Raw genomic sequence first — 24096 nt, 5'->3', positions numbered from 1 at the left:
AAGAGTCTACACATCGTGCGATCTTCACCATTACCTGATTTTGTTTAAAGTTTTATATATCATCTTTTTTTTATATTTGTATATAATTTTTATTTAATTTTTTTGGAAAATATTATGTAACATACACGGAGAAAAATTAGTATTACTAATTTATTAATAATATCATCAAATTATTGGTAATCCCATTAAAAACGGGATTGCGGACCTTTCCCGATAAACTTTTAGTGAATTACTAATAAATTGGAACACGTGTTTTTTTTTCATATTTGTATCTAAATATCTTTTTTGGTACATATTATGTAACCTGCACGGAGAAAAATGAATATTGTTTATTTATTAAGAAACTTTTAAAAATATTGGTAATCCTGTTAAAAATGGTATTGCAGGCCGTTTCCTGATAAACTTTAAAACTAATTTCCTAACAAATTTGAACATGTGTTCATGCACCTGCATTTTACTTGAAAATATGTAACGACGAAATGCGAAAAAAACACCAATAAAGATTCTTAATAAATTAGCAAAAACTAATTTTTCACCGTCTAATTTCTTATATGTATTAAACAAAAATTTGTAATTGTGTAAGTAATTCAATAAAAAAAATTATTCTTAACATTCCACTTCTCATTTTCTTTCCCTTACGCACTCTTTTCAGTCTCACAACATAATACCCCAATTGGGGATTCAATAGTCCCACTGGCTGTGGACAATTGGAAACAGTACCCCTGAATCAGTGCCACTTTAAAAAAGGACAGAGGGTGATCAAATTATTAAAGCCACTGTGAAAATTTTGAAACATAATTTTTTTATTTCAATTAAATCAAATTTAATAACGCTTTTCTTAATTTCTGCAAATATTTTAGTTTTTTTTGTATTTTTGACAGCTATTTCGGCTTCTAAGGCCATTATCAAACTGTAGTTACGCCACATTGAGAATTTTTATTGTTATTACTTATGATTTTATTTACCCTTATTTTAATAGTAGGTATGATGTGTGATGAAAGGCTTTAAATCACAGTGAAAAAAAACAGATAAACCATAGCTGCAAAAAAATATGCAAATTATTTATGAAAACGGACATGCTAACGACATCTGGCGGAGAAAGAATTGATCCAGCTTGCTTGCAGTAGACACCTGTAATAGTTGAAATTAAATCTAGGTTCCGGGACGAAAGCAGAGAGGTCGTAAAATCGTCTAGGACGACTGGTACTTCCCCTTTCCCAGGCCTATAAATAAAAATTGAATTTTGTCAACCAATAGATCTGAACAAAGAGCTATAAAATTTTGAGTAACCAATCAGTGAACGAAGGGGGGTGTGTCTACGAAAGACAAAGGATTGAACCTTGGACCCGACATTAAAAAAGATAATTAATGGCTTCTTCTTTCCCACAGAAATTAGAGGTGAACGCACTTTAGGGTCAACATCGACTTTCAAGGTGACAAACTCCTGGAAATGTTTACAATAACTGAGACGTTTATGGGGTATCGAACCATTGAAATCGGGTGCTTGGAAGTCTTACAAGTTGTAAAGCGCACACACAAAAATGCAATGAAAAAAATTATAAACGTGATAGTATAAAAAAAGGACGGGAAAAGCAAAGGAAAATCACTGGCAGGATTTTCAACTGTAGTACAATTATTTATGATAGGAGGAGGGTGTCATGTTCGATAAAAATCGTACTAAAGAGAGGTGAGAGTTTTGGAAACAATGGAAATTAATCGTTATCAATTTAAGATGAAACGGACATATTGGTAAATCAATTTTGAATGAAAATCTCGCAAAAAAAATAGACATTTTAGAAAAGTGCGGCGACCGAATGGAAGGATAATACAGAGATTTTGGACTGCTACGAAGGTTCTAGGGACGTGAAAATCGAGTAGCAGAAGAAGACAGTAAAACTAAACATAATAGCGATAGATTAGATTCAGGAAAAGTAGACATTTTACATAATTATTAGGTTAGATATATATTAGAGTTACCCAATATTACGGAGGGATCGAAACAAGATAAAAGGTTGGCGGTCTCATGTATATTTTGAAGGATAAACAATCAAAATCCGAACATGATTTTTATTTACGTTAAGGTAATAAACGATTAGAAAAGCGATTAACTTTAACGTGGACCTTATGGAAGTATTTAGATTAGACAAAAGAGATTAAAATTAATAGGTTTGAAATTAAACTAGATTTACGAGTCTAGTACCAAAATTTTAAACATAAACAGATGTCAATGCATATGTTTTATGTGAATCCTGGTATGAGAAAGATAGAAAATTGGGCGGAGATTGGGTCAGGCAATAAAAATGACAGATATCCCAGAGTCTAATTAGGTATATCTCCCATGGAAGTGTGGAAAACTATATTTAACGTTTTCTTGAATTTGTGCAAGAAAACGTCGCGGATAAAAATAAAATTCAAAGATAAAGGAAAAACTCAAATCTGCGTCATGGAGATAGAAAGTACGAGTGGAAATGGAAAAGCTCATATAAGTAACAATAAAATTAAGTAGAATTTAAACAAATCGAAATTCAAAAATGCGTAGTAAAGATTTCGACATGGATTTAAACAATTTTCGCACGAGATGCATAAAATTGAGATCTGTATATATGTTATTGAGGACGGACCTATCGCGAATTGAGAAAAAAAAGGAACGCAAAATCATGAGATTCTAACTACATTTTTGTATGAACAGAGGACAAAGGGAGCTTGGGCGATTAACACAGACTTACCTGATTCGGACCCTATCGACTTAGATTTGTGAGATGGAAACTGAACACCGCCTTGAGCCGGAAAGCAGAACATCTTATGGAACCACAATCGATATTGATGGGAGGGATGTTCGGATTTGCGAGTTGGTAAAAGATAGAATTGATTACCAAAGGAAATTCAGATACGTCTTTTGGAACCTGAGAGGGGTATAAAAGATGGAACTCATCAGTCAGGAGGCAGTCGCGCCGAGGGTTTGAAAAGTTGTTACGTGGCAGTACTACGTCTATTGGTAAAATTCTAGGGAAATAATCTAAGTGTTAAATTCTGAACAAGTCCCTGGACTTAGAAAGTTTTGTAAAAAGTCTTAAATTCAGTTTCTAAATTCTGAAAACCCCACCAGTGAAGTTTTGTTAAATCAGTTTAATTTGGTTAAACAGTGAAAATAAATATAATTTAAACTCAGTGCTTAAAAGTGTTAAGTGAAGTGCAAAAAGTGAATTGTGAATTAATTAAAAATTTAAAAATAATTATTTCATTCAAAGTGAAAACATTCAAATTAAATTTAAGAGTTTGTTATCGTTAATCTAAAGTGAACGTGATCGCGTATTGATATTTAAAAATAGATTATAATTTAACGTCAATTTGGTTAAAATATAATAATAATAGTAATAAATACTTCATCTTAGGTTAAAAGAAACACAAAAACAAAAAAAAAGGATTCGATAATAATAAACGTTTAAATCTTTGTTCTAAAATTAACAGTTAGAAAAAAATTTAATTTATTAATAGTCGAGTAAATTAAAAGTTTGCACAATTTGGAATAAATTTTCTTATCAATTTATATAAAAAGAAATTTAGAATTAATAAATTGTTCAATTAAAATCCATCGTGCGTATAGCGACAGTGTTAAAAGTGTTTGTCGTTTTAACCGGAATTTTAATCATCAGTCTATCATTTCGAAAAAAGTATTTTAACAGCTATCATTCAAAAGCTTAAACTAGAAAAGTGTTATTAAATCAACGGGTTTTCTGAATTAGGATTTCGTTCGGAAGAAAAATTAAATATCAGCTAATTTATACGATTCAAGCGGGAATAAAAAATTAAATAGGAATAAATAGTCGAAAAGATTTATTTTGAAATTAGTTGAAAAATACAATTAATTAGGGAGGATTTCTTCATCAAGGTTGTTGTGTACTACCCGACCGGAAATACCTTGACGTGGGTGAGTTTTCCTTTTATAAATAATTTTCAGGTCCCAGGAGACACAGAAGGGCTGTGAAGTGGAAGTATATCAATTGAATATTAAATTAAAACAACAAAACAAAGAATTACACATTAATATGTATATTGTATATTTGTATATATATTTATAAATATAAAATAAAATATTGTCTATAAAGAATATATATATGAGTAATGTAATTATATATATGTATTTTATTTATTAATCGAAACATCGAAATGGTAGCGATTTTTAATACCTACCCGAGGACATATCTATATTATTGAAAAAGAAAATATGTATCTATTAATATTCAAGACCATGTAGAATCATATACCTTATATTTATTTATTAATATATGTAATCTTATTTAACGTATTTTGACAATCGAGATATGTGTACATATATATATATTTATATTATTTTCACCTAACTTCTAGTAAATTTACTAAATTCGGGAAATGAAATAAATAGCTTAACTTCAATAAAGGATTTAAAAATATTTTAATAAATAGTGCACAATAAAAGTAAAGAGGCACAAATGACTTCTAAGGAATTTTAAAATAAACAAATCTCACATTTAGGTTAGTGTGTCAGGAGATGTTTATATTATTTGTTTACAAATAAAGAGCTCACTGGAGAATTGGGTCAACCGCATAGTTTGGAAACGACCTTGGCCATAATTAGTTAGTCACAAAGGATTTTATTAATTACCCGAAACAGCTGGAAGATGCGTGTTCTCAAATACTTATCAATCACAAACGACAATTGAAAAATCACGGGTTAGCCAGATTTATATCGAAATATTACATGAAACATTTAAATATCATTGATTAGATAGTCGCATAGATTTTTATTAGTTATCTGAACCAGCTGGAAGCTGCGTGCGCTCAAATACCTATCAATCACAAACGACAATTGAAAAATCACGGGTTAGGAAGATTTATATTGAATAATTATACGAAACATTTGAATTTTATTGATTGGGTGCTCATACAAAACCCCATCAGTTGCCTGAGATATTTGAGGGTCGAGTACTCTCTAATGTGGCAATCAACTACTTGAAACAATTGGAAAATCACGGGATAGGATGAACAAAAATTAATGTTGAACCCTGGAGGTAAAATTTAAAACAAATACAGTTCATCAATAGGAGGCAGTGGTCGCTCCTATAACAAGACCATTAACCAAATCCAATAGAGATGGCGATTCTCTTAAATAAAAACGTCAAAACCAAACAAACAAAAGCCTGGAGTTCGATAGCTCTCCAAAACAAACTATCAAATATGATCTTATTTTACTAGTATTTATTAGTATCACCTTATTAGTACGTATATATTCGGTTACCAGACCTAGAGCTTCGCAGAGTTCTTGGCGCGAGATCCGAGCTCGGGATGCGAGGTAGATAGCCTCGTATTGCGAGTTATAAGCCTTTCCCAAACTGTATGTATACATATATTTATTCGTATGTACTGTTTACTGGAGGATGCGGACCTGCATACAGCTTGCATTTTAGGTCTAATAGACCACTATCGCATCTTCTCTTAAACGTGGAATGAGGATTCACGACCCGTAAGTCCACACCAACCGTGAGTATATGATTGTATGTAGGACGAAACCGGTTCGCCCTAAGTAAATTGTAGTCCAAGGAGGTGTCGGAATTTGGGGGTATCGGGACCCGGGGGGAAACTTGAATGCAGTACATGATGACGTGGAAGGCTTCTTGGGACACGATAACTTAGGTATCAATCAAGGAGCCGTGTCAAAGGATTGTGCAAATTTCTAGTCCACTCCCGATCATCTCGTTTACTTGATGGAGGATTGGAGCCAAATTATGCCAGCAAATGGGCTATTCCGAGTTCGTCAAATATGCAATTAACTAATTACATTAACCTACTAAATCAATCTTTACATGTACCTTATAGCAGCAGAATCATAAAGGAGTGGTGCCACACAGACACAAAAGTTCACCAAAATCAAATTTACTAACAATTAACCATTTGAGTTATATTAAATTACCTGTCCAAATAAACATGTATAATATCTTTTATCAGCGTTTAACTACGATTTTGTTAGGGTGCAGGGAATCAGAATAATTACAATAGGAAAGTTAGCTCATCCAGAGAATTCATTTAAGTCTAGGTTTGCAATGGAAAGACCAATTAAATTGTGAAACTCAACACCTCGATCAGAACCAAGGGGGTTACCACAAAAATGAAAGTAATTAAAATCCTATATCATAAATCAAAAAAATTACACAACGTTTGATGGAATTTAATTACAATATAAATACGGGTATATTTGCGTTCAAGATCGTAAATAACGTATTAATTAGTTAAGTACATATGTCTATAAAGATATATAGTACAAGAGAGCTTTAAGTAGCTTTCTGTAGATATCAAAGAAGAGGGTCCAATTTTCATGGAGGCTTATGTGTTGTAGGGGAGGAATTTTCCATCCCTGCGAACACATATGCAAAGCCTTAGAAAAAAAAAAAATTAAACATCGGTCATAGCCAAGAGAGAAGAAAATTCTATATTGTTTGAAACAAAATAAAAGAAAATGGTGAAAAGGCGAAAACATTACAGATGTTTGAAGTGATTTATTAATATTTCCGATAAAACGCGATTTACTTGTTATTTTTTTCCCTCTAATGGCAGCAGTTGTCTTAAGTGAAAAACAAATTACATGATTACTTATAAATGAGTTTATGTTGAAATTAGGACAAACATGCTCTCACAGGCCCAAGAGTGGTTTCCTGGTGGGGACTCCACTGTATGACTTGCCACCTTACCACAAAGCTTAAACTGTGACGAAATTTCTACAGGACGGATAAATGAAATTCCTTGACTGGAATTGCGATTTGCCTAGACCTCAACCCAATATAGAACCAATGGAATTTGGAAACAAGTTATAGATGTCTGCCATAGAAGCGAAAAAATAAAAGAAAACTGGTCAAAATGCATAGAAAGCATGCTTAGAAGAATGGAGGCCGTTAGCCGCAAAGAATGACTTGTTTGACATTAGCTCCACACAGGAGGCCATGAAAAAAAATCTTTTAGGTCCTATGTTATCTTTGGGGATGGAGGAATTTTTTAGGGAAAAGAAGGAGAGAAAATTCTAGAAAGGAAAAAGGTATGAGGGGTGGGTAGGAATTTGATGAACAATGTGTCCAGAAGAGACGGACGTATGAATCCATCCCTCCCACTGTGGTGCAAGCTGATGGGTTGAGAGAGAGTCCGGCTGGAGAGGTCAAAAAGTCTACCTCACCCCAAGAACCCGAATACCCCTGCCAAACTATCAAACGTAGCGAACCATTTGGGATGACCTATGGCAGGGATGTTAGTTATCCAATAAATGGTTCCCAAATTGGTGATACTAAAGTTTTAGGCACCCGAACCTTACGTATGTAAATAAAGTTACCTTTTTCATTATTTTGGTTTACAAAAATATGTAAGAATAAAATGTCTTAATTTCAGCATAAACTCAATTTTGCTAAGTGGCTCTAATAATTTGAACAACCACTATAGCATGGTCGGTCGATAACAGTCTTATCGATAATGTCGGCAACTTGTCATCGTTCCTGAGCATGACTGCAGACTGCCGACGAATCAACAACAGTTCATAACGACTAAGTGTTCTTTATTTATTCGACTGAAGATGTTTTTTGTACTTAAGCAATCGGCAGTCATGCTCTGGAACGTTGACAAGATATCGACATTATCGATAAATCCTTTAACGATCGACCTTGCTTTACACCCAGATGGGCGTTAATATTTTACTTAAGCTAAGCTTTAATTAAAAGAATGACGCTCTCGATGGTTGAGCGGTTACGATCCTTGGATACGAATCCGGAGCTCGCGACCTTAAATCCCGGCATGCGCAACTAAATTTTATTGGATTAATTTGAAATAAATAGGTATGATTATTAACATTTTGGTACAACTTGAACTTATTATGTTAACTGAATTTAAGATAATAGAAATGAATAAATAATAAAAATAAAAAAATAAAAATTTAAAAAAAAAAAAAAAATAATAAGAAGTATATTTTAATAGCGTGAGATGTGCAGTGCTCAGATTATTCTCGAAAGGGAGGAAAAAATAAAAAGAATGTTTTTACTACTAAAATATTGTATTTATAATTGTTGTTTGGCGATGTGTTACATATTTCGTTTCAGCTCCAACTTTTGGCCACGTCCACATATAAATATGTTTAAGCACTATGTTAGTGAAAAATGACGTACCAAGATAATAAAATAATTCCTTTGAAAGAGTTTGGTTTTTGGACAGTTTTTTTTCCAATTCGCACCTAATTGTCTCTAAGACTACTCTTGAAAGGTCTCAAGCTATATATATATATATATATATACATATATATATACGGAGAAAACTTACTGATATGAAATACTGTTAATTTATTAAAAATCTGGTCAAATTATCCAAATTATCAAATTGTTGACAACGGAACTGGAGACCTATATCGAATGAATTGACAAATTCCATAACAAACTATCAGAAAGCAAGAATAGGTTATGAGGAAGTCAGAACACGTGTTTTTAAAAATTATAATATTTTCGCATCTTGTGAATTATATTTATTCGGACTGCGTGAACACGTATTTAGATATATTCTGAATGACTAATATTTTATTAAAAAAACAGCTTTTCTCCGTATAGCTCTATCAAAACGCAACTATATTTTAATGCCAGAATTAATATCAACCTCAGTCAGATTTGAATTTCAGAAAAATATTAAAAATACACTTTACTGATTTTGATACTTGAACGAGATGTTTTTCTCAAATCATCGTATTTCACGCAGCAGCCACAAAAATCCATCATTCGATGACACCTTAAAGAGCAGACAAAACTCGCTAATGGTCCGATCAAACACCCACTATTCAGGAGAATTGTGTATACGGTGTCTGGAAACTAGTGGTAAAACGGGAAACTGGTGACTGCTGTGAAAAAATAACTTTTTTTTTATCTAAACATTTCGATTTTTCTTTTTTTCTCGGCTACTGAATTGTTAAGGTCAAACTTTTGAAGCCAGGTCTATGCTTCGACAAAGTTTAACATCAAAAAATCAACTTTCAAAATTTGCCCTCGCATACCCGATTTCTACCGATTTTTAACAAGTTTCTCGCTAACTCTTTAAATTTTTTAGTCCAAAAAATATATATGTTATTTTTGAAGATAATATCCATACATTTGTTTTGCCGAAAAGTTAATTACATGAAATTCCCTTGATAGAAAAAAATCGCAAAGTAAGCTCCAAAAATTATTAAAACAAGTTTTGTTCTGTTATTTAATATGTTATAGTCATGAAAAAGATAACAGTGTATCTTTAAATTAACTTTTAATATTTCAAACGAGTCGTATTTTAAACTTTCCCTTACTGTGCTAAAAAAATTCACGCGTTCCGGTGCTATGTAGTCAATACACATCTCAAAATAAGCGATGTAATATCTGAAAAATATGAATATTCATAGTTAATTGCTTATTTTTACTATATTTTATATCAAAAGTGATAATAATTATAATTTAATTGATGAAAACATGAAAAAACCATCAGCAGATGCTAAACAAACGTGCGAGGAGTCCTTATCTAACGACTGCCCGCGACCGACTGGCTGCAGGTGCTGCATGGATGGGCCATAGGCGCTGGACTCACACACACAGCTATGCAGTCGTAGGTATCGATGGTCTAAATACAACTGAGGACGTGTGGATTTCTCATGTTCCCGCATAGCGAACTAAAGCGGGACATCAATAGCTTTTCATTTCCTTGCACACTCATCGCGTAGCAAGTGTCACATGAATTGATTTTAATGGTGTATTTATTCCCGATGTTTAACAAAACACTCTGATTTTTAATTGAATTTGAAAACTATGTAATAACAGAGGAATACCTAAAATTTGAAACGAGAATTTATTATATTTATAGAGTTATTAAAGTTATTAGAAGCAATGTGTAGTAAATATAGGGTGCGGTAGAGAGGACAGACGTTTTTTAGATGGGTAGTACTCTCCCCCTCCGTCTGCGAGAGAGGTGGAAGGGGGTGCCGCTTGACTCGTTAGTTCCTAGAATTGTTTTACCAGTTGTCGTCATGGAGCCGTGGACGGTGGAGCACCGCGTTTTCGCCTATGATTGTTTCGTCAGAAATAATGAGTCAGTCACCGTCTTACAGCGTGAGTTTCGTTGCCACTTCAACATTCATCGGAATAGAGCTGTTCCCTCTCGAAATACCATCCTTCGTTGGGTTGAATCAATTCGCAGGCGTGGTGAACTGATCAACAGAAGACCAAGAGGAGCTCCGAGAACAGTTCGAACTCCTGAAAATGGGGACATGGGGACACCTCAAGGCTACCTCAAAAGTATACGAGAACAAGCCCCGAACTCTGGACGAATTGAAGGACGCAATTCGCGTGGAAGTCGCCCAAGTTGAGAGAGCGATGTTGGAGAGAGTCTACGCGAACTTCCAAGAACGCCTCTAGCACTGCATCAACGATTTCGGCCACCACATGTCTGATGTGATTTTCCACACTTGACTGTCTCAAATGCTATTTTCTCGCGAACCTGATTCCATCAATAAATATGTTTTTGATTAAAAATTAACTATTTTTTGATTTTTTTAAAACCGTCCGTCCTCTCTGCCGCACCCTGTACTCACCACAGATAAGGAAAGGTTCAATATTTTCACCATTTTCGCTTAATTATTTTCATTTTTTAATATTAGCGCGCTCCTTCTAACATTCGTATTTATATTTATATTTTATATGTATATTCTACGGGTCTTTGAATCAAAAATTGTATTTGATTTAAGCTTTCGTCATTGCCCTGGCTACATCCCAGTTGTTTGGCACTCCCCTCAATGAGCGATGGATGCACATGATGCGGCGACCCTGATGAACGGTACTTTAATTATTTTTATTGATGTTGTGTTTTTTTTTTAATTTAACATTGCCATAACTTACTTTTTTTTCTTTAAAATAATGTTTACATCTCATGTAAAATGTGCAGACTGCGATATCACTATCGATTGCACTATCATCCCAGTCTCTCTGGATTAAATACAACTTACTTAATTTCCAAATACTCTAAATATGGTTTAGATACGTCAGTTTCACCCGCTTATACAACTAGTTTCCGGACCACATGTAAAGTGTTACGCGTCGGGTGCAACGTTTCCTCCGATCCATGGCGTTTTCGTCCAATTTGTCGTCTGATATTTTCACAATTTCTGTACGAGGTGTAGCGCTATGTCGGCTAACGGTGACAACGTATCCTTGCCAACATTCAGCTTGATTGACAAAGACGCGAGTGGGATTCGTGCCTTAGCGATATGCTGTTTAATTACACCGTATTTGCACTGTAAGTACAGTTATTCGGACATAACACTGTGCGACTGGATTAACCAGTGTGTGATAATTATTTGTGACCCACGACAAGAGAGTTAGCGATGATCGTGGATCAACTAGACCTATGCTTTCCATAATAGGGTGGTTTAACTCGTGATGTGATGCTTAATTAGTGTGTGTGCGCGAAACTCCTGTATTGTTTCATGAAATTACTTGAAAATCATGTTTTTTCAATTTGTATTGATTGTTTCAAATAATTTGAACAATTCACGTTGGTTTTCGAATTCTGTGAAGGATCTATTCCAATTCTGTTGTTGTTTCAGTTTTGTGAAACAACTGGCCAATAATAATATAATAACAGAACATGAATAAAACTTTCACGGAACTTGAAAATCAACCTTGAAATTTGATGATTTATTCAAATTCTGTGAAACAAAAAAGTTAAAAGTATTTTTATAATTTCTGTAAAGGTTCTATTGAAGTTCTGTTACAATTTCAGTTTTTAAAAAAAACTGGTCATTAATGATAATATAACAAAACATGAAAAGAACCTTCAAAGAACTTGAAAAAAAACTTTGAAATTTGATGAATTGTTCAAATTCTGTGACACAACCCGTGCTGAAAATTGTTGTTAAGTCAGTTGTTATTTAATTTTTTCTGCATATGTGAAAGCTTTAAAATCGAACCATTTATGAACTCTGTAATGCTTTCAGTAATTGAAAATATTCTCTCTGTTTATACTCATTTTCTAGCTTGATGATTTCTGCCTTTAGATATCGTTGCATAAATAATGCGCTTTTAAAATTAGAAAACAAATATTATTACTATGGTATGAAAAGATAGTTATCGCGTTTGATCTGTTACTACCTGATTCTTCATGGGGATCATATTGGACAAGTCAAGGGATTGATTAAAATATTATTTGTATTCAATCTTTTTTACTACCTTAATGTTTGTCCATAAATCAATTAAATTAATGTTTACCGTTTCAGAATGCTAATAGCAATGGCCAGAGGTAGCAGTCATGAATCAGAGAGCCGGTCGAGGAGAAAAAGGTTCCTCATAGAACCTTTCAATACCCAAATGGGGGTGAGTTTTAAAAGTTTTTTGCAAACATTTATTTATCGAATTGGACCGAGCCGTCCCAATTTCGCAATAAAAAACCCAAACTCACGATATTTATTAGCTCTGATTTATTTTTATTATAAATCTTTTCTTTTTAGCTGTTCGCAACTCTATCAGTTCCCTTGGAGTATAACAAACACGTGTCGGTGGCGTACTTCATAGAGGGAAATTATTACACACTGCAAAATGCTTCTTGGGTGCGACCAGCCTTTGAATCCATTGTAAGTATTAATATTACATTATTTCACCTTGCAAAAGGACTTCAAAACATTCGCTGATTGGAGAAGAAATCTACAAAAATGCTCGGCTTTAAATGCATTGCTAAACGAATTTGATATGTGGTATTTATACATTAAAACAAAAAAACAATACCAATATGGAAGCCACCAATAGCTTTAGCTCCACAATAATCCTCCTTCATATAATCCGGGCCTCCTTAGGACCCGCATTAATAAATCTCTCTCTACAGCCCCTATCTTAATCCGCCTCACAACACTGCCCAACCGGGTGGCGACATAGCTCCCCTGCTTTTACTTTACCCCTGCTCTCGTGAGGTTTCACATAAAAAAATATTAGAAATTTCATCACCTAGGATCGAGGAGAAAACTGTAACTTAGCTATAACTACGCATACGTTATACCTAAATTATCATGTTTCTAGAACAAGCGCGTAATGTTGTTTGTTCTCTGACAGCATATTTAATGAATGGAGGATAAAGGTCAGCGAATTTAATGGTTTTGTATGCAAAGCAAAGCTGGGGCCACTTCAAAAAAAATCTTTATTACGTTTTCAATGAATACGTTTCTCGTATTTCATTCATACAATACTAAGACGTGAATCGTGGTGAAAAAAATGTTAATAATTCGACGCGGAATGAAAAGACGCAACGGCCACAACCAGAGGAGATCTGACAAGCGAATATATGCGGAAGCAAAAAACAGATCAAAAACAGTAGAATATAAGCAAACAATCATTGATGTAATAGATTATATGTACTTAAAGAAGTGTCTTCCATTAGAGATCTAGGAATCACTCTTGATTCTTAATTCATATATATTTTTTTTATTTATTAAATTAAAAGAAAATTTACATTTCACTTTCTTAACTTAAATAAGTACATATAACATTAAATAAGTAGTTTTGTAATATTGTTCTAATAACTTAAGATTAAAAAGTTTTTTTTTTAAATACATTATTTATACTCTCCGTTTTAAGTTTATCTGTATATTTGTACACCCTCGTGGCCAATGCTTCTTTTGCCACTGTCAGTCCTTACAGTATTTGTGTATAATTTGTTATGTTGCCTAGTATAATGTTCGTGTACTTGTGACGTTTGTTTAAATGTTGTGTTTGTGCGTATAAGTCCATTTTGGATTTGGTAGATTAGGAGGCATATGTTGTATTCGTACAATTTTCTTATTTTCAAAAGTTTCATTTCCTGATACCTGGGAGTGTCCGGGTTATAAATGAAGAGTTTTATAATAACTTTGTTCTGTATTGTTTGTAAATCATTTACGTATGTAATGTATGTGTTTCCCCATATTTCTAGTAAATAATTTACATGGGACTGGATTAAACTAAAGTATAAGCCCCTCTTTACCTCTGTTGGTAGAAGATGTGCAATTCTACCAAATACACCAATTAGTGTTGTTTAATTGTGAGATGTTTATCATATATTTTTGATATACACAACGACATTCAGTGCAAATCACTTAAAAAGATGGTAACTGTTCATAGAGTATGTAAACTTTTCAAATACTCTCTATCAATTTTAACCCTTTACAGTTAGAAGTAAACTTGAATATGGCAGAACAATTTGGAATCCACATTACTGTAAATATGAAAACATTGTAGAATCGGTTCAAATAAAATGCTAATACTGTTATCTTTCAAATGTTGTCCACATAACCATCTTAGGTCATACGACGTACATCTTGAATATTTCAAGAATTATACACTTAAAAATAGAAGGCAATTGCCTGATCTAATATGTTTACACAAAATAATTCATGTCTATCTTGACACTGCATTATATCTTAGCAATATTGAAATAAATATTCCCAATTCTCATTGTTCAAGACACCATAGCATGTTTCGTATGAAAACATTTAAAATTAATATCACCTATTTTAGCCCGCTGACCCAAATGCGTCGACGATATAATAATATAGAGTGTGCTGAAGTAGACATTTTCCTCGATAATTTAGACGGATTCAGAAAAAATGTTCTGCTGTTGCTAAACAAAAAATGTATAACTTGAGTCTCTATTTGTGTCTTTTTTCTCTCTTACCTTTTTTCACTATTTAAGTGAGATTATCTGTAAAAACCCAGTTTAAATAAATAAATAAAAAAAGACACACGCTCGGGAGATGAACAAATCTTGAAATTCATGAATGCCCATGCGCTTAAGTATAACGTCTCCCTAAACCGTTGAACTGACTAGAAATCCAAGTACGTAGCTTCTTCGCGCATAATACAGTAGTAACAATTAATGACAATTTTGGTATGTTTTAATCCAATGACTAAAAAAAATATTCATTTAGATCAACAAACTTTTGGTTGGTATGACTCATCTGTGCCAAAGCACAGATGCAAAGCACAGAACCGAGATTGAGGAAAGCATCTTGGACATGCCGTCATCCTCAGCAGTGTGAATTTGAAAATGATGATGATGTTCAAATACTTATACGACCACAACTCGATCTTTTTCGCACTTCTAGGGTTAAAAATATGAACATTTCAATATTGACATCATGTAAATTTCATATTTTGTATTTTCCAAGTGCCTCGCATAAAGTTAAGAAAATAATTCAAGTCATAAATACTAAAATTACCTTTCCAATTCATGTGCCAAGAGTTTTCGATTGTTTTGGCAAGCAGAGTAACTTCTTTTGCATTCAAAACACAAAATACAAAACGGAAATTGGCTCTGAAAGTATTTCCAGATTGCCGTTGAATGATAAGGCTTGAATAATTATTTTTGTTTTCTCCTATTTTCAGTATGTGGAGGGAAGGGGAAAGAGAAATCTAGAAGAAGCGGAACCTTTCAGCATCTTAACGAGGAGATTCGCTTATATAGTTATGGAAAAAAACATAGAAAGGTTAGTTATTCGTCATTAGATTACATGCATTTTCACAAACCAATATTATTCATAATGCATATTTGAGCCTTTTTGATTCATAAATAAATAAATTAGCTGTGTTGGTCATTGGTGCATATGTGATCATTTTTGATTCATAGTGCATATTTTAGTTTTTTTTGACGTTGGTATATATTTGATCCTTTTTGATTCATAGCTGTTTTGGTCGTTGGTGTATATATGAGACTTTTGTGGTCCACTTGTCTATAAATACATACTATTAACGAAATAATTTACATAAGTCATAAATATACAATTAAAATACTTAATTTGTGAAGCGGTTATGAGTCCACCGCCGGGGAACCATTTATTGGATAACCCACACCTCCTCCATTGGTCGCCCTAAGTGGTTTGCTACCCATGAAAACTTAGCAGGGGTGCCCGGGTTCGTGGGGTGAGATTTGTCCAGGTCTTGACGGCAATAGGCGTCGGCCAGATTGGCAGAAACTGGTTGAGGGAGACCTCATGACCTCTCCAGCACGATTCTCAGAACATCGCCTTGCACTGCAGTGGGAGGATGGATTCATACATCAGTCACTCCTGGACACACCAGATTCCTACCCAACTCTCATACATTTTCCTTCATAAAACATCGTTCCCTTCTTTTTCTAAAAAGACCCTCCATACAGCATCCCCAAAGATGATCTAGTCCCTGAGGAGAAATATTTTCCTCAGGGACTCCTGTGTGGAGCAAATGTTTAAAAAAATACATAAATAGACCATAGACATATATTATCAATGATTCGAAAAGAAAATTAATAATCATAAATAGTTTTTATTAGCTAATAATAATAATACGTTATATCTCGGTAATTAGGAATATTGAGAAACATCTTCAATTCAGCGGGCTCCGACTCAATTCAATCTGAGTCACGTAAAGAATAACGGGAAATGTAAGTAATAGGAAAAGCCAATTATAATAAACTCCGAGCATCCTTGATTATACAAATACAAAGCATGCAGAATTACGTTGAATAGTATTATTTAAAAAAAAAATTTAACGCTTTTATTTTTCCCAATTTTTACATTAAGTACGTACAATATTATAAAAATTAATAAGAAAAATGGGAACCCACTAAGGCCCAGCCTGTGCGTGGGTTTTATAGTTAAATACACTATATTTTTGTACGTAGAAAGAAACAAACTGTGGGCATATGAAACAAAAAAAAACAAGATTTTAATTTGTCTAAGCCGTTAGTATTTAAAGTGTTTACAATAGTGTATAATAAAGAAGAGAAACGAAGTTATAAGTGTTTAGTGTAATATTAAGTGTATAATTTGTGAGAAACATAAAGTGATATAAATTAAATAAAAAAAGTTTTAACTGCTGTATTGAAAAGCCATAATTTTAACTCTTTTAAATATTGAACAAGTTTAGTTATCACTTGAATAGTTTTTGGTAAAAGATTGAATGTATGAGGTCCAATGAAACTGCAGTGTGTTTGGTGTTAGTTTGGGGAGTATTAAATATATTATTTTCGAAGGAAGCAAATACTTTGGGGTGTGACATATTGAATGAAAAAAACATACACTTAGTAAGACACCACTTTATTTTTGAATTAATAACAATAGCCAACCGGGTTTCGCTTGTCCCAAGCTTCATCAGGACTAAATATCAACTAAAGCAAATTAGATACAGGCACATATAAATATAGGTAAATGAAAACAATGAGTGAAAGAGATACAAAACAGATAGAAAGAGATGCAAATAGAAAATGTGGAGACAAATTATTAAGGATGATGAGGAGGGTGGGAGGGAAGGAAATAACAGTTTCAGCGGCGGAATAAATTTAATATGGGACTATCAGATAAATTAATTTGGTTATTTATTATATTTAAATTATTATTAACTGCTTTTTTTATTTCAAGGGCTTCTAAGTTGTTTAATCTAATTCCAGATCCATTTTTATGCAATATTTTAGTTCCCGAGATTTTATCGAATGAATGATTAGATTCTATTAAATGATTCATGATGATGATGATATTAAATGATGATGTATCAAAAACGACAGTTTATCCAAATCATCAATGTGCCAAGCTAAAATAGCCTGGCTGAAAGAAGACCTCAAGAATGCCTACAAAAAACGGAACAATATAAAATTAAAACTCAAACTCCTACATATTGAACTTGTTCATGAACTTCATCCTGTTGAATGGGACCTGTTCGATGATAAAATCCGAAACTTCGTCTCTATTAAAGCTTTTAAAAAACGTGAGATCTTAAACAAAAAACTGAAAAATCTGTGCAGTATTCAACAAACTTTAGATAATAGTGCCCATGTAAAACCTACACATCAGTTTTTTGACCGTGTCAAAAATCTTTCTTCTGGACATTTTAACAATCAAGAAATTTCCCTTTTATCTAAAGGTCTTAAATATAACTTAAAATATAATAAAAATGACTTCGATAATGCTGTTGAAAACGTTGCTGTGGACATCGAAACTGCTCTGCATAATAAACCAAAACCGTTTCTATACAAAAGTGCTGAAAATTTAAAAAAATTAATCCCAAAATTTAATCTTAACCTTAAAACAGATCCAGAAGCCCACATCATGAAGAGTATCCGGAATAAGTTAAAAAATGACAACTTAATTTTAACAAAAGCCGACAAAGGCAACACTGTCATCATATTAAACAAAAGTGATTATAACACAAAAATTGAAGATTTCATCAAAAATGATGTGTTTAGTGTCTTACCATCTGACCCTACATCTAAATATTTAGATAGTATAAAATGTGCTATAAAAAATTCTAAAAACTCCATTTTTCAGGATGATTCTTATAACCAAACAAAGTTTTTAACAAAAAACCCCAAAGCACCAAAACTTTACGGATTTCTGAAAATCCATAAAAGTAATTGCCCCATTCGCCCTGTAGTGTCCTGTTGTAATTCCCCCAATTTTAAATTATCTTCATTTATAACAAAAGTATTTAACGATGCCAATGTGTTTTTCCCAAAATATACTATCAAAAACTCATTAGCATTAATCGATGAACTAAAGGACCTGGTTCTTCCCAGTAATTGCAAATTAATATCTTTCGATGTATCAACTTATTCCCTAATGTACCTGTCACTGAAAGCAAAACCCTAATTTCTAATTTACTGAATAATTCTCACTTGTCTAAAGATTTAGTTAATGATTTATCTCGTCTTTTTAATATTTGTTTGAATCAAAATTACTTCCAATACAATAATGTTATTTACCAGCAGAGAGAGGGACTAGCAATTGGAGCTCCTACAAGCCCCCTTATCGCTGACATCTTTATGAATAACTTAGAAAACAATATTTTTGCTTCAAATTCACCTCTCTTAAAGAATATTTTACTATGGAGAAGATATGTTGACGATGTTTTTTGCATTTGGACAGGCACTGAAAGACAATTAAACTCTTTTCTTAAAATATTAAACTCCTTTCACGAACAAATTCAATTCACTGTAGAATTAGGTACAAACTTAACCTTGAATTTTCTAGACCTAACTTTAAGTATAATTAACAATAAATTTGAATTTAATATCTATCGTAAGCCCACGTATACTGATATTACAATTCACAATTCATCCAACCATCCTATATCCCACAAACATTCAGCATTTCACTCCATGATTCATAGATTGGTTACCGTTCCGTTGAATAATAATAATTTTTGCAACGAATTATCCATCATTAAACAAATCGCTTTAAATAACGGGTATGATACAAAATTAATAGACAATATTCTTAATAAAAAATTGAAACAAATAGCATCAAATAAATTCCTATTTAACAAATCTTATAACCCTAATAATATAAATATAAATCAAACATTCCAATGGCGTAGAGTTCTGTATACAAATAACTTTTCTTCTTTAAGCGTTAAAAAATTCCCATCTGAAATAAAACCCGCTTTTTACACTAATAATAATTTAGGTAAATACTTAATTAATACTAAAGATAAAGACGACAAACTAAGCCACTCGGGCATATATAAACTTAATTGTAATGATTGTTCTGCTTTTTATATCGGAAAAACGGCCCGGAATGTCAACTTAAGAGTAAAAGAACATTTACGATGTTTAAACAATAATGCCTTTTCAGAATTCGCGAATCATTTAATAGAATCTAATCATTCATTCGATAAAATCTCGGGAACTAAAATATTGCATAAAAATGGATCTGGAATTAGATTAAACAACTTAGAAGCCCTTGAAATAAAAAAAGCAGTTAATAATAATTTAAATATAATAAATAACCAAATTAATTTATCTGATAGTCCCATATTAAATTTATTCCGCCGCTGAAACTGTTATTTCCTTCCCCCCCACCCTCCTCATCATCCTTAATAATTTGTCTCCACATTTTCTATTTGCATCTCTTTCTATCTGTTTTGTATCTCTTTCACTCATTGTTTTCATTTACCTATATTTATATGTGCCTGTATCTAATTTGCTTTAGTTGATATTTAGTCCTGATGAAGCTTGGGACAAGCGAAACCCGGTTGGCTATTGTTATTAATTCAAAAATAAAGTGGTGTCTTACTAAATATATTATTATTTCTCATGTTGATTCTGTTTTCATTTATTTTTGTTTTTAAAGATATATTTCATAGTTTGCAATATAAATAGTTTACAGAGACAGAATAGTTTAGATTCTTTGTATGACTCATCTGTTGAAAATGTTCTTTTCCGATTATACATAAATTTGATGATACAATTTTGAGTTATTTGTAAAGGATTTATATGTGCACATAGCGCACTACCCCATCCTATTATTCCGTATATGAATGAAGATTGCACCAAAGAAAAATAAATTATTTTCAGTTTGTCAATATTGAGCACCTTTTTTAGTCTGTAAAATTTGACAAGTCGTGCTGAGTTTTTTGGGGGTGCACAGAAATAAGTGATAAAAACGGATTTTTTTGTAGACATAAATTTTTTATTTTATTAAGTGATAATAAATTACAAAATAATAACAATAAAATTTATAATATATTATTCCCAATGAGTTTTAAAAAAGTATTTCGGGAAACACAACATTAATAAAATAAAATAAACTTGTTTTTACATACGAAAACGAATTTACATGGAAGTTCAATGAACAATGTACATAGATTTTAAAACAGACGAAGACCTAACACAGTAACTTTACATGTTTAAATTCAACTTAGGCATTCGTAGAGAGATGTTTGCTCTATTTTAAAGTAGTCGTATTTTATTAAATATTTTCGCACTTTTTTGCTTAATTATTATATATTTTTTTAATATTAGGTTGCTCCCTCTAACATTCTTATTTACACGTCTCCCTTTCAAACCATCTTCTTCTTCTTTTTGAATGACTACTACGGAGTCTTAACATATGCGTTTACGCAGATATCAGTTTTGGATAGTAAATAGAGAAATGTACATTGTTAAATATTTACTCTTGTTTAAACTGGTTGTAACAAAACTTTTTGGGGAGCCCGCCTTAACCCAACCTTACCTAACTTAACCTAAGCTAACACCATAGTTTTTTTTTACAAACAAAATTTTAGATTAAATGCAACACGAAACAGCAATTAAACAACCGAGGATTGTTTTAGCTATCTCACAAACATTTTCTCAAAAAAATCTCTTAACTTTTTATCAAGATCAACGCAACTATTCAGCTCTTAACGTTATTTCCTTCGCAGGTGATTTCTCACAAAAACAGCGCTGTACAAATTATCTTAATATTATTGTTACAAGATATTGAGCTTTTAAATATGCATTTATCCGTCAAAAGAGAAGACAAGACGCCATATTGTTTCCATAAAAATGAATATATTCATCAAAATAAAATAATAAAATTCAGTACCTACCTTTTTGAAACTTGTGAAATCAAAAAGTAAAACTGATGACAAAATACCTTAAATAACGTAAAAGCCACGCAGGGGTAAAAATATGCAATAAAAAAATATTATACGGCTCAGTGACCAGCGTAACATATCCTCTAAAATTATTACTTCACAATTGAATCGAGTAACATTCTGATACCACGGTTGGATTCTCCGCAATATAAATGCCGGAACCTTGTAAGCTTTCTTTGTATTTTCTTTGATATTTGATTACATTATTATTATCAAAGATGGAATATATTTATTCAGAAAGTCTTTATTGGAAAACCAGTTCGCACAGCTGCGTACTTCTGAAACGTGAAGTAAACAACTTTATTTATATTGATTGGTAGTCACGCCCATAATCTCGACGAGAAAATACGAAAAATTGGGTTGTATTAACATCGGTTAATTTCAGCTATAATTCAGAAAATCTATATACTGAAGCAGGGGTTTTCGAATAAGAGGTGTTATTTTGATATTCAATCGTAAAAGATAAATGGTTTCATTGCTTGTGTGACACGTAGCGCCGTCTTGTTAAAAGTAAACGTTGTCCAGATAAATTCCATCCAATTCCGGCAATAAAAAATCATTAATCATCTCTCGTAACTGTTGCTCCAGCCTCATTTTAGAAAAAGTAAGGTCTAATGACTCCGCCGGACCATAAACCGCACCAAACAGTCACAGGTTGGGGATAGAGAGGCTTTTCAAAAATAACTTTTGGGTTTTCCGAGCCCCAGATGCGACAATTTTGCTTGTTGACGAAGCCACCGAGGTGGAAATGGACCTCATCCCTCAAGATGATTTGCATTTGATTCACTCAAGTAAATTTTAATAATTTTGATGCATTGTTGAAGCGTGTATCGTTTAAATTTTATCAATGGCGTAGTTTCTGCTTGTCAAATGTCAAAAAATGACAGCTTCAAAAGTAACATCTACCGAAATAGAGGGCTATTCAAAATAACACCTCTTATTGAAAAATCCTGTATTTACTGTATTTTTTTCAGAAAAGAGTGTCCAAGTTGTACGTTTGTTTAAAGCTGCGGAACAAAGTAGGACCCTCAGTTTAGATATATTTTAGGCTTTCGCACGGAATTTTCGTTTATTGTCGTCAAGTTTTATTTGAAGAACTCTATTTTTTAATATTTTTATTTGATTTTCAATTTTTTTTTCGTTAATTAATGAATCGTTGAAAAATATTTAAAGCGGAAATTAACCTACTCCCCAGTATCTGATCGAGTTGTAACTCGGCAGATGACTCGTTGTCGATGACCTTGCATTTTATCTGGTAGAGTCGTTGACTCCAGTCCCTGGAGAGGAAGGTTCAAATCTCAGTCATTCCAAAAAAAAAGGTTTTTTTAAACCTTTTTCCCCAGGAGCTGGATCTATATAAACTGTTGTAAACTTTTAAAATGTCTTTTAAAACTTGAGGCCCCGTAATAAGCGTTCAAAGACGGTTTGAAATGGTTAAAATATTTAATAAAACACGACTCGTTTGAAATAAAGCAAAAATCTATCGGCAAATGCTTTAGTTGCATTTAAAGATACACTGGGCACTTTTTCATGCCTATAACATATGAAATAACAGAACAACACGTGTTTTTATTCATTTTCGGAGCTTACTTTCCTTTTTATTTCTATCGAGGGAATTTCATATAATTAACGTTTTGGCATAACAAATGTATATATACTATCTTCAAAAATAACTTTTTTTTTTGGAACATAAAAACTTTAAAAGTTTTTTGATATAAATCGGTAGAAATTGAGTATGCGGGGGCTTAAAATAAGGATTCATTTAAATATAATGGATAACTACATTTAATAGTAGAAAAATGTGTATTTATACCACTATATCAACAAGTCAATTATATTTGTTTGGTTAAAATGATGCCACAAAGTGAATTCACAATTGTGGGGGAAATAATAAATAATGTGTACATATATTTTTTTGTTGTTGTTATATTTGTAGGCAGGGTCTACCGGGGCGGGCATGTCTACTAAGAGCGATATGCGAACACGCCGAAAGACCTCTTCACCATAACGGAGTCATGGGAGATTTACTATACATCGTATTTACGTAAGAAAAAAACTATCCATTAATTTCCATACGCTTAGACTAGGCATTAAACTAAAAAGGTAGTGAATAAATATACCTAAGTGAACATGTATTCTAACATCTATTGCAAATCAATTCTTATTAATATAAACATTAACACTTATAATTACATTTCTGCTACGCACTACTCTAATCTCTGATGAATATCAAGCATAATTAAAATGATTATATACTACAATTTAGATATCAAGACATTCTACTTTGCTTTTTGTTCAGTACACTTTTTCTGTACTGTCATTATCCTTAAATTACGTTTTTATATCCACATTGAATTTCCCTAACTTCCAGGATAATCTTAAACCCTTAGATCAACGGCATATTTAAGGGGGGGGGTTGGGGGTCTAGTTCCTGGAAAATACAAGAATATTATCTGCACCATCTCTTTAATCAATGTGATGTATAAGTTGTGGTGAGTAGATATCCCAAAAACTTTCTAATAAATTTCCCAACCCCCTCCTCCCTTTTCCTAGCCGAACACCCCCCCTTCCCTCCCTCCCACCCCCAGGGTCGAACCTTCCATGAGAATGCTATAGATACGCCTAGCCTTGTATTAACGTTAAACCCCTCTGTTGAACATTAACATGACATATTGAA

At 32.7% G+C, this 24096-nt stretch overlaps 1 protein-coding gene across 1 annotated transcript in view; it reads left to right on the top strand.

Moving 5' to 3' along the window:
* The first annotated feature begins 10271 nt into the window (after nt 1-10271).
* LOC149425961 (uncharacterized) overlaps nt 10272-24096 on the top strand; it is a 33730-nt gene continuing 19905 nt past the window's right edge. The window contains exons 1-4 of the mRNA XM_089643928.1: nt 10272-10387; nt 12284-12380; nt 12515-12637; nt 23360-23463. Coding sequence (XP_089500054.1) covers nt 10272-10387; nt 12284-12380; nt 12515-12637; nt 23360-23463 — 440 coding nt within the window. The remainder of the gene's footprint in view (nt 10388-12283; nt 12381-12514; nt 12638-23359; nt 23464-24096) is intronic.

This window comes from Hesperophylax consimilis, chromosome 2 (genome assembly GCF_061612785.1).
Source record: "Hesperophylax consimilis isolate HC1 chromosome 2, BYU_Hcon_1.0, whole genome shotgun sequence".
In the NCBI taxonomy this organism is placed as follows: Eukaryota; Metazoa; Arthropoda; class Insecta; order Trichoptera; family Limnephilidae; genus Hesperophylax; species Hesperophylax consimilis.
This window is presented reverse-complemented; position numbering and strand designations above follow the sequence as displayed.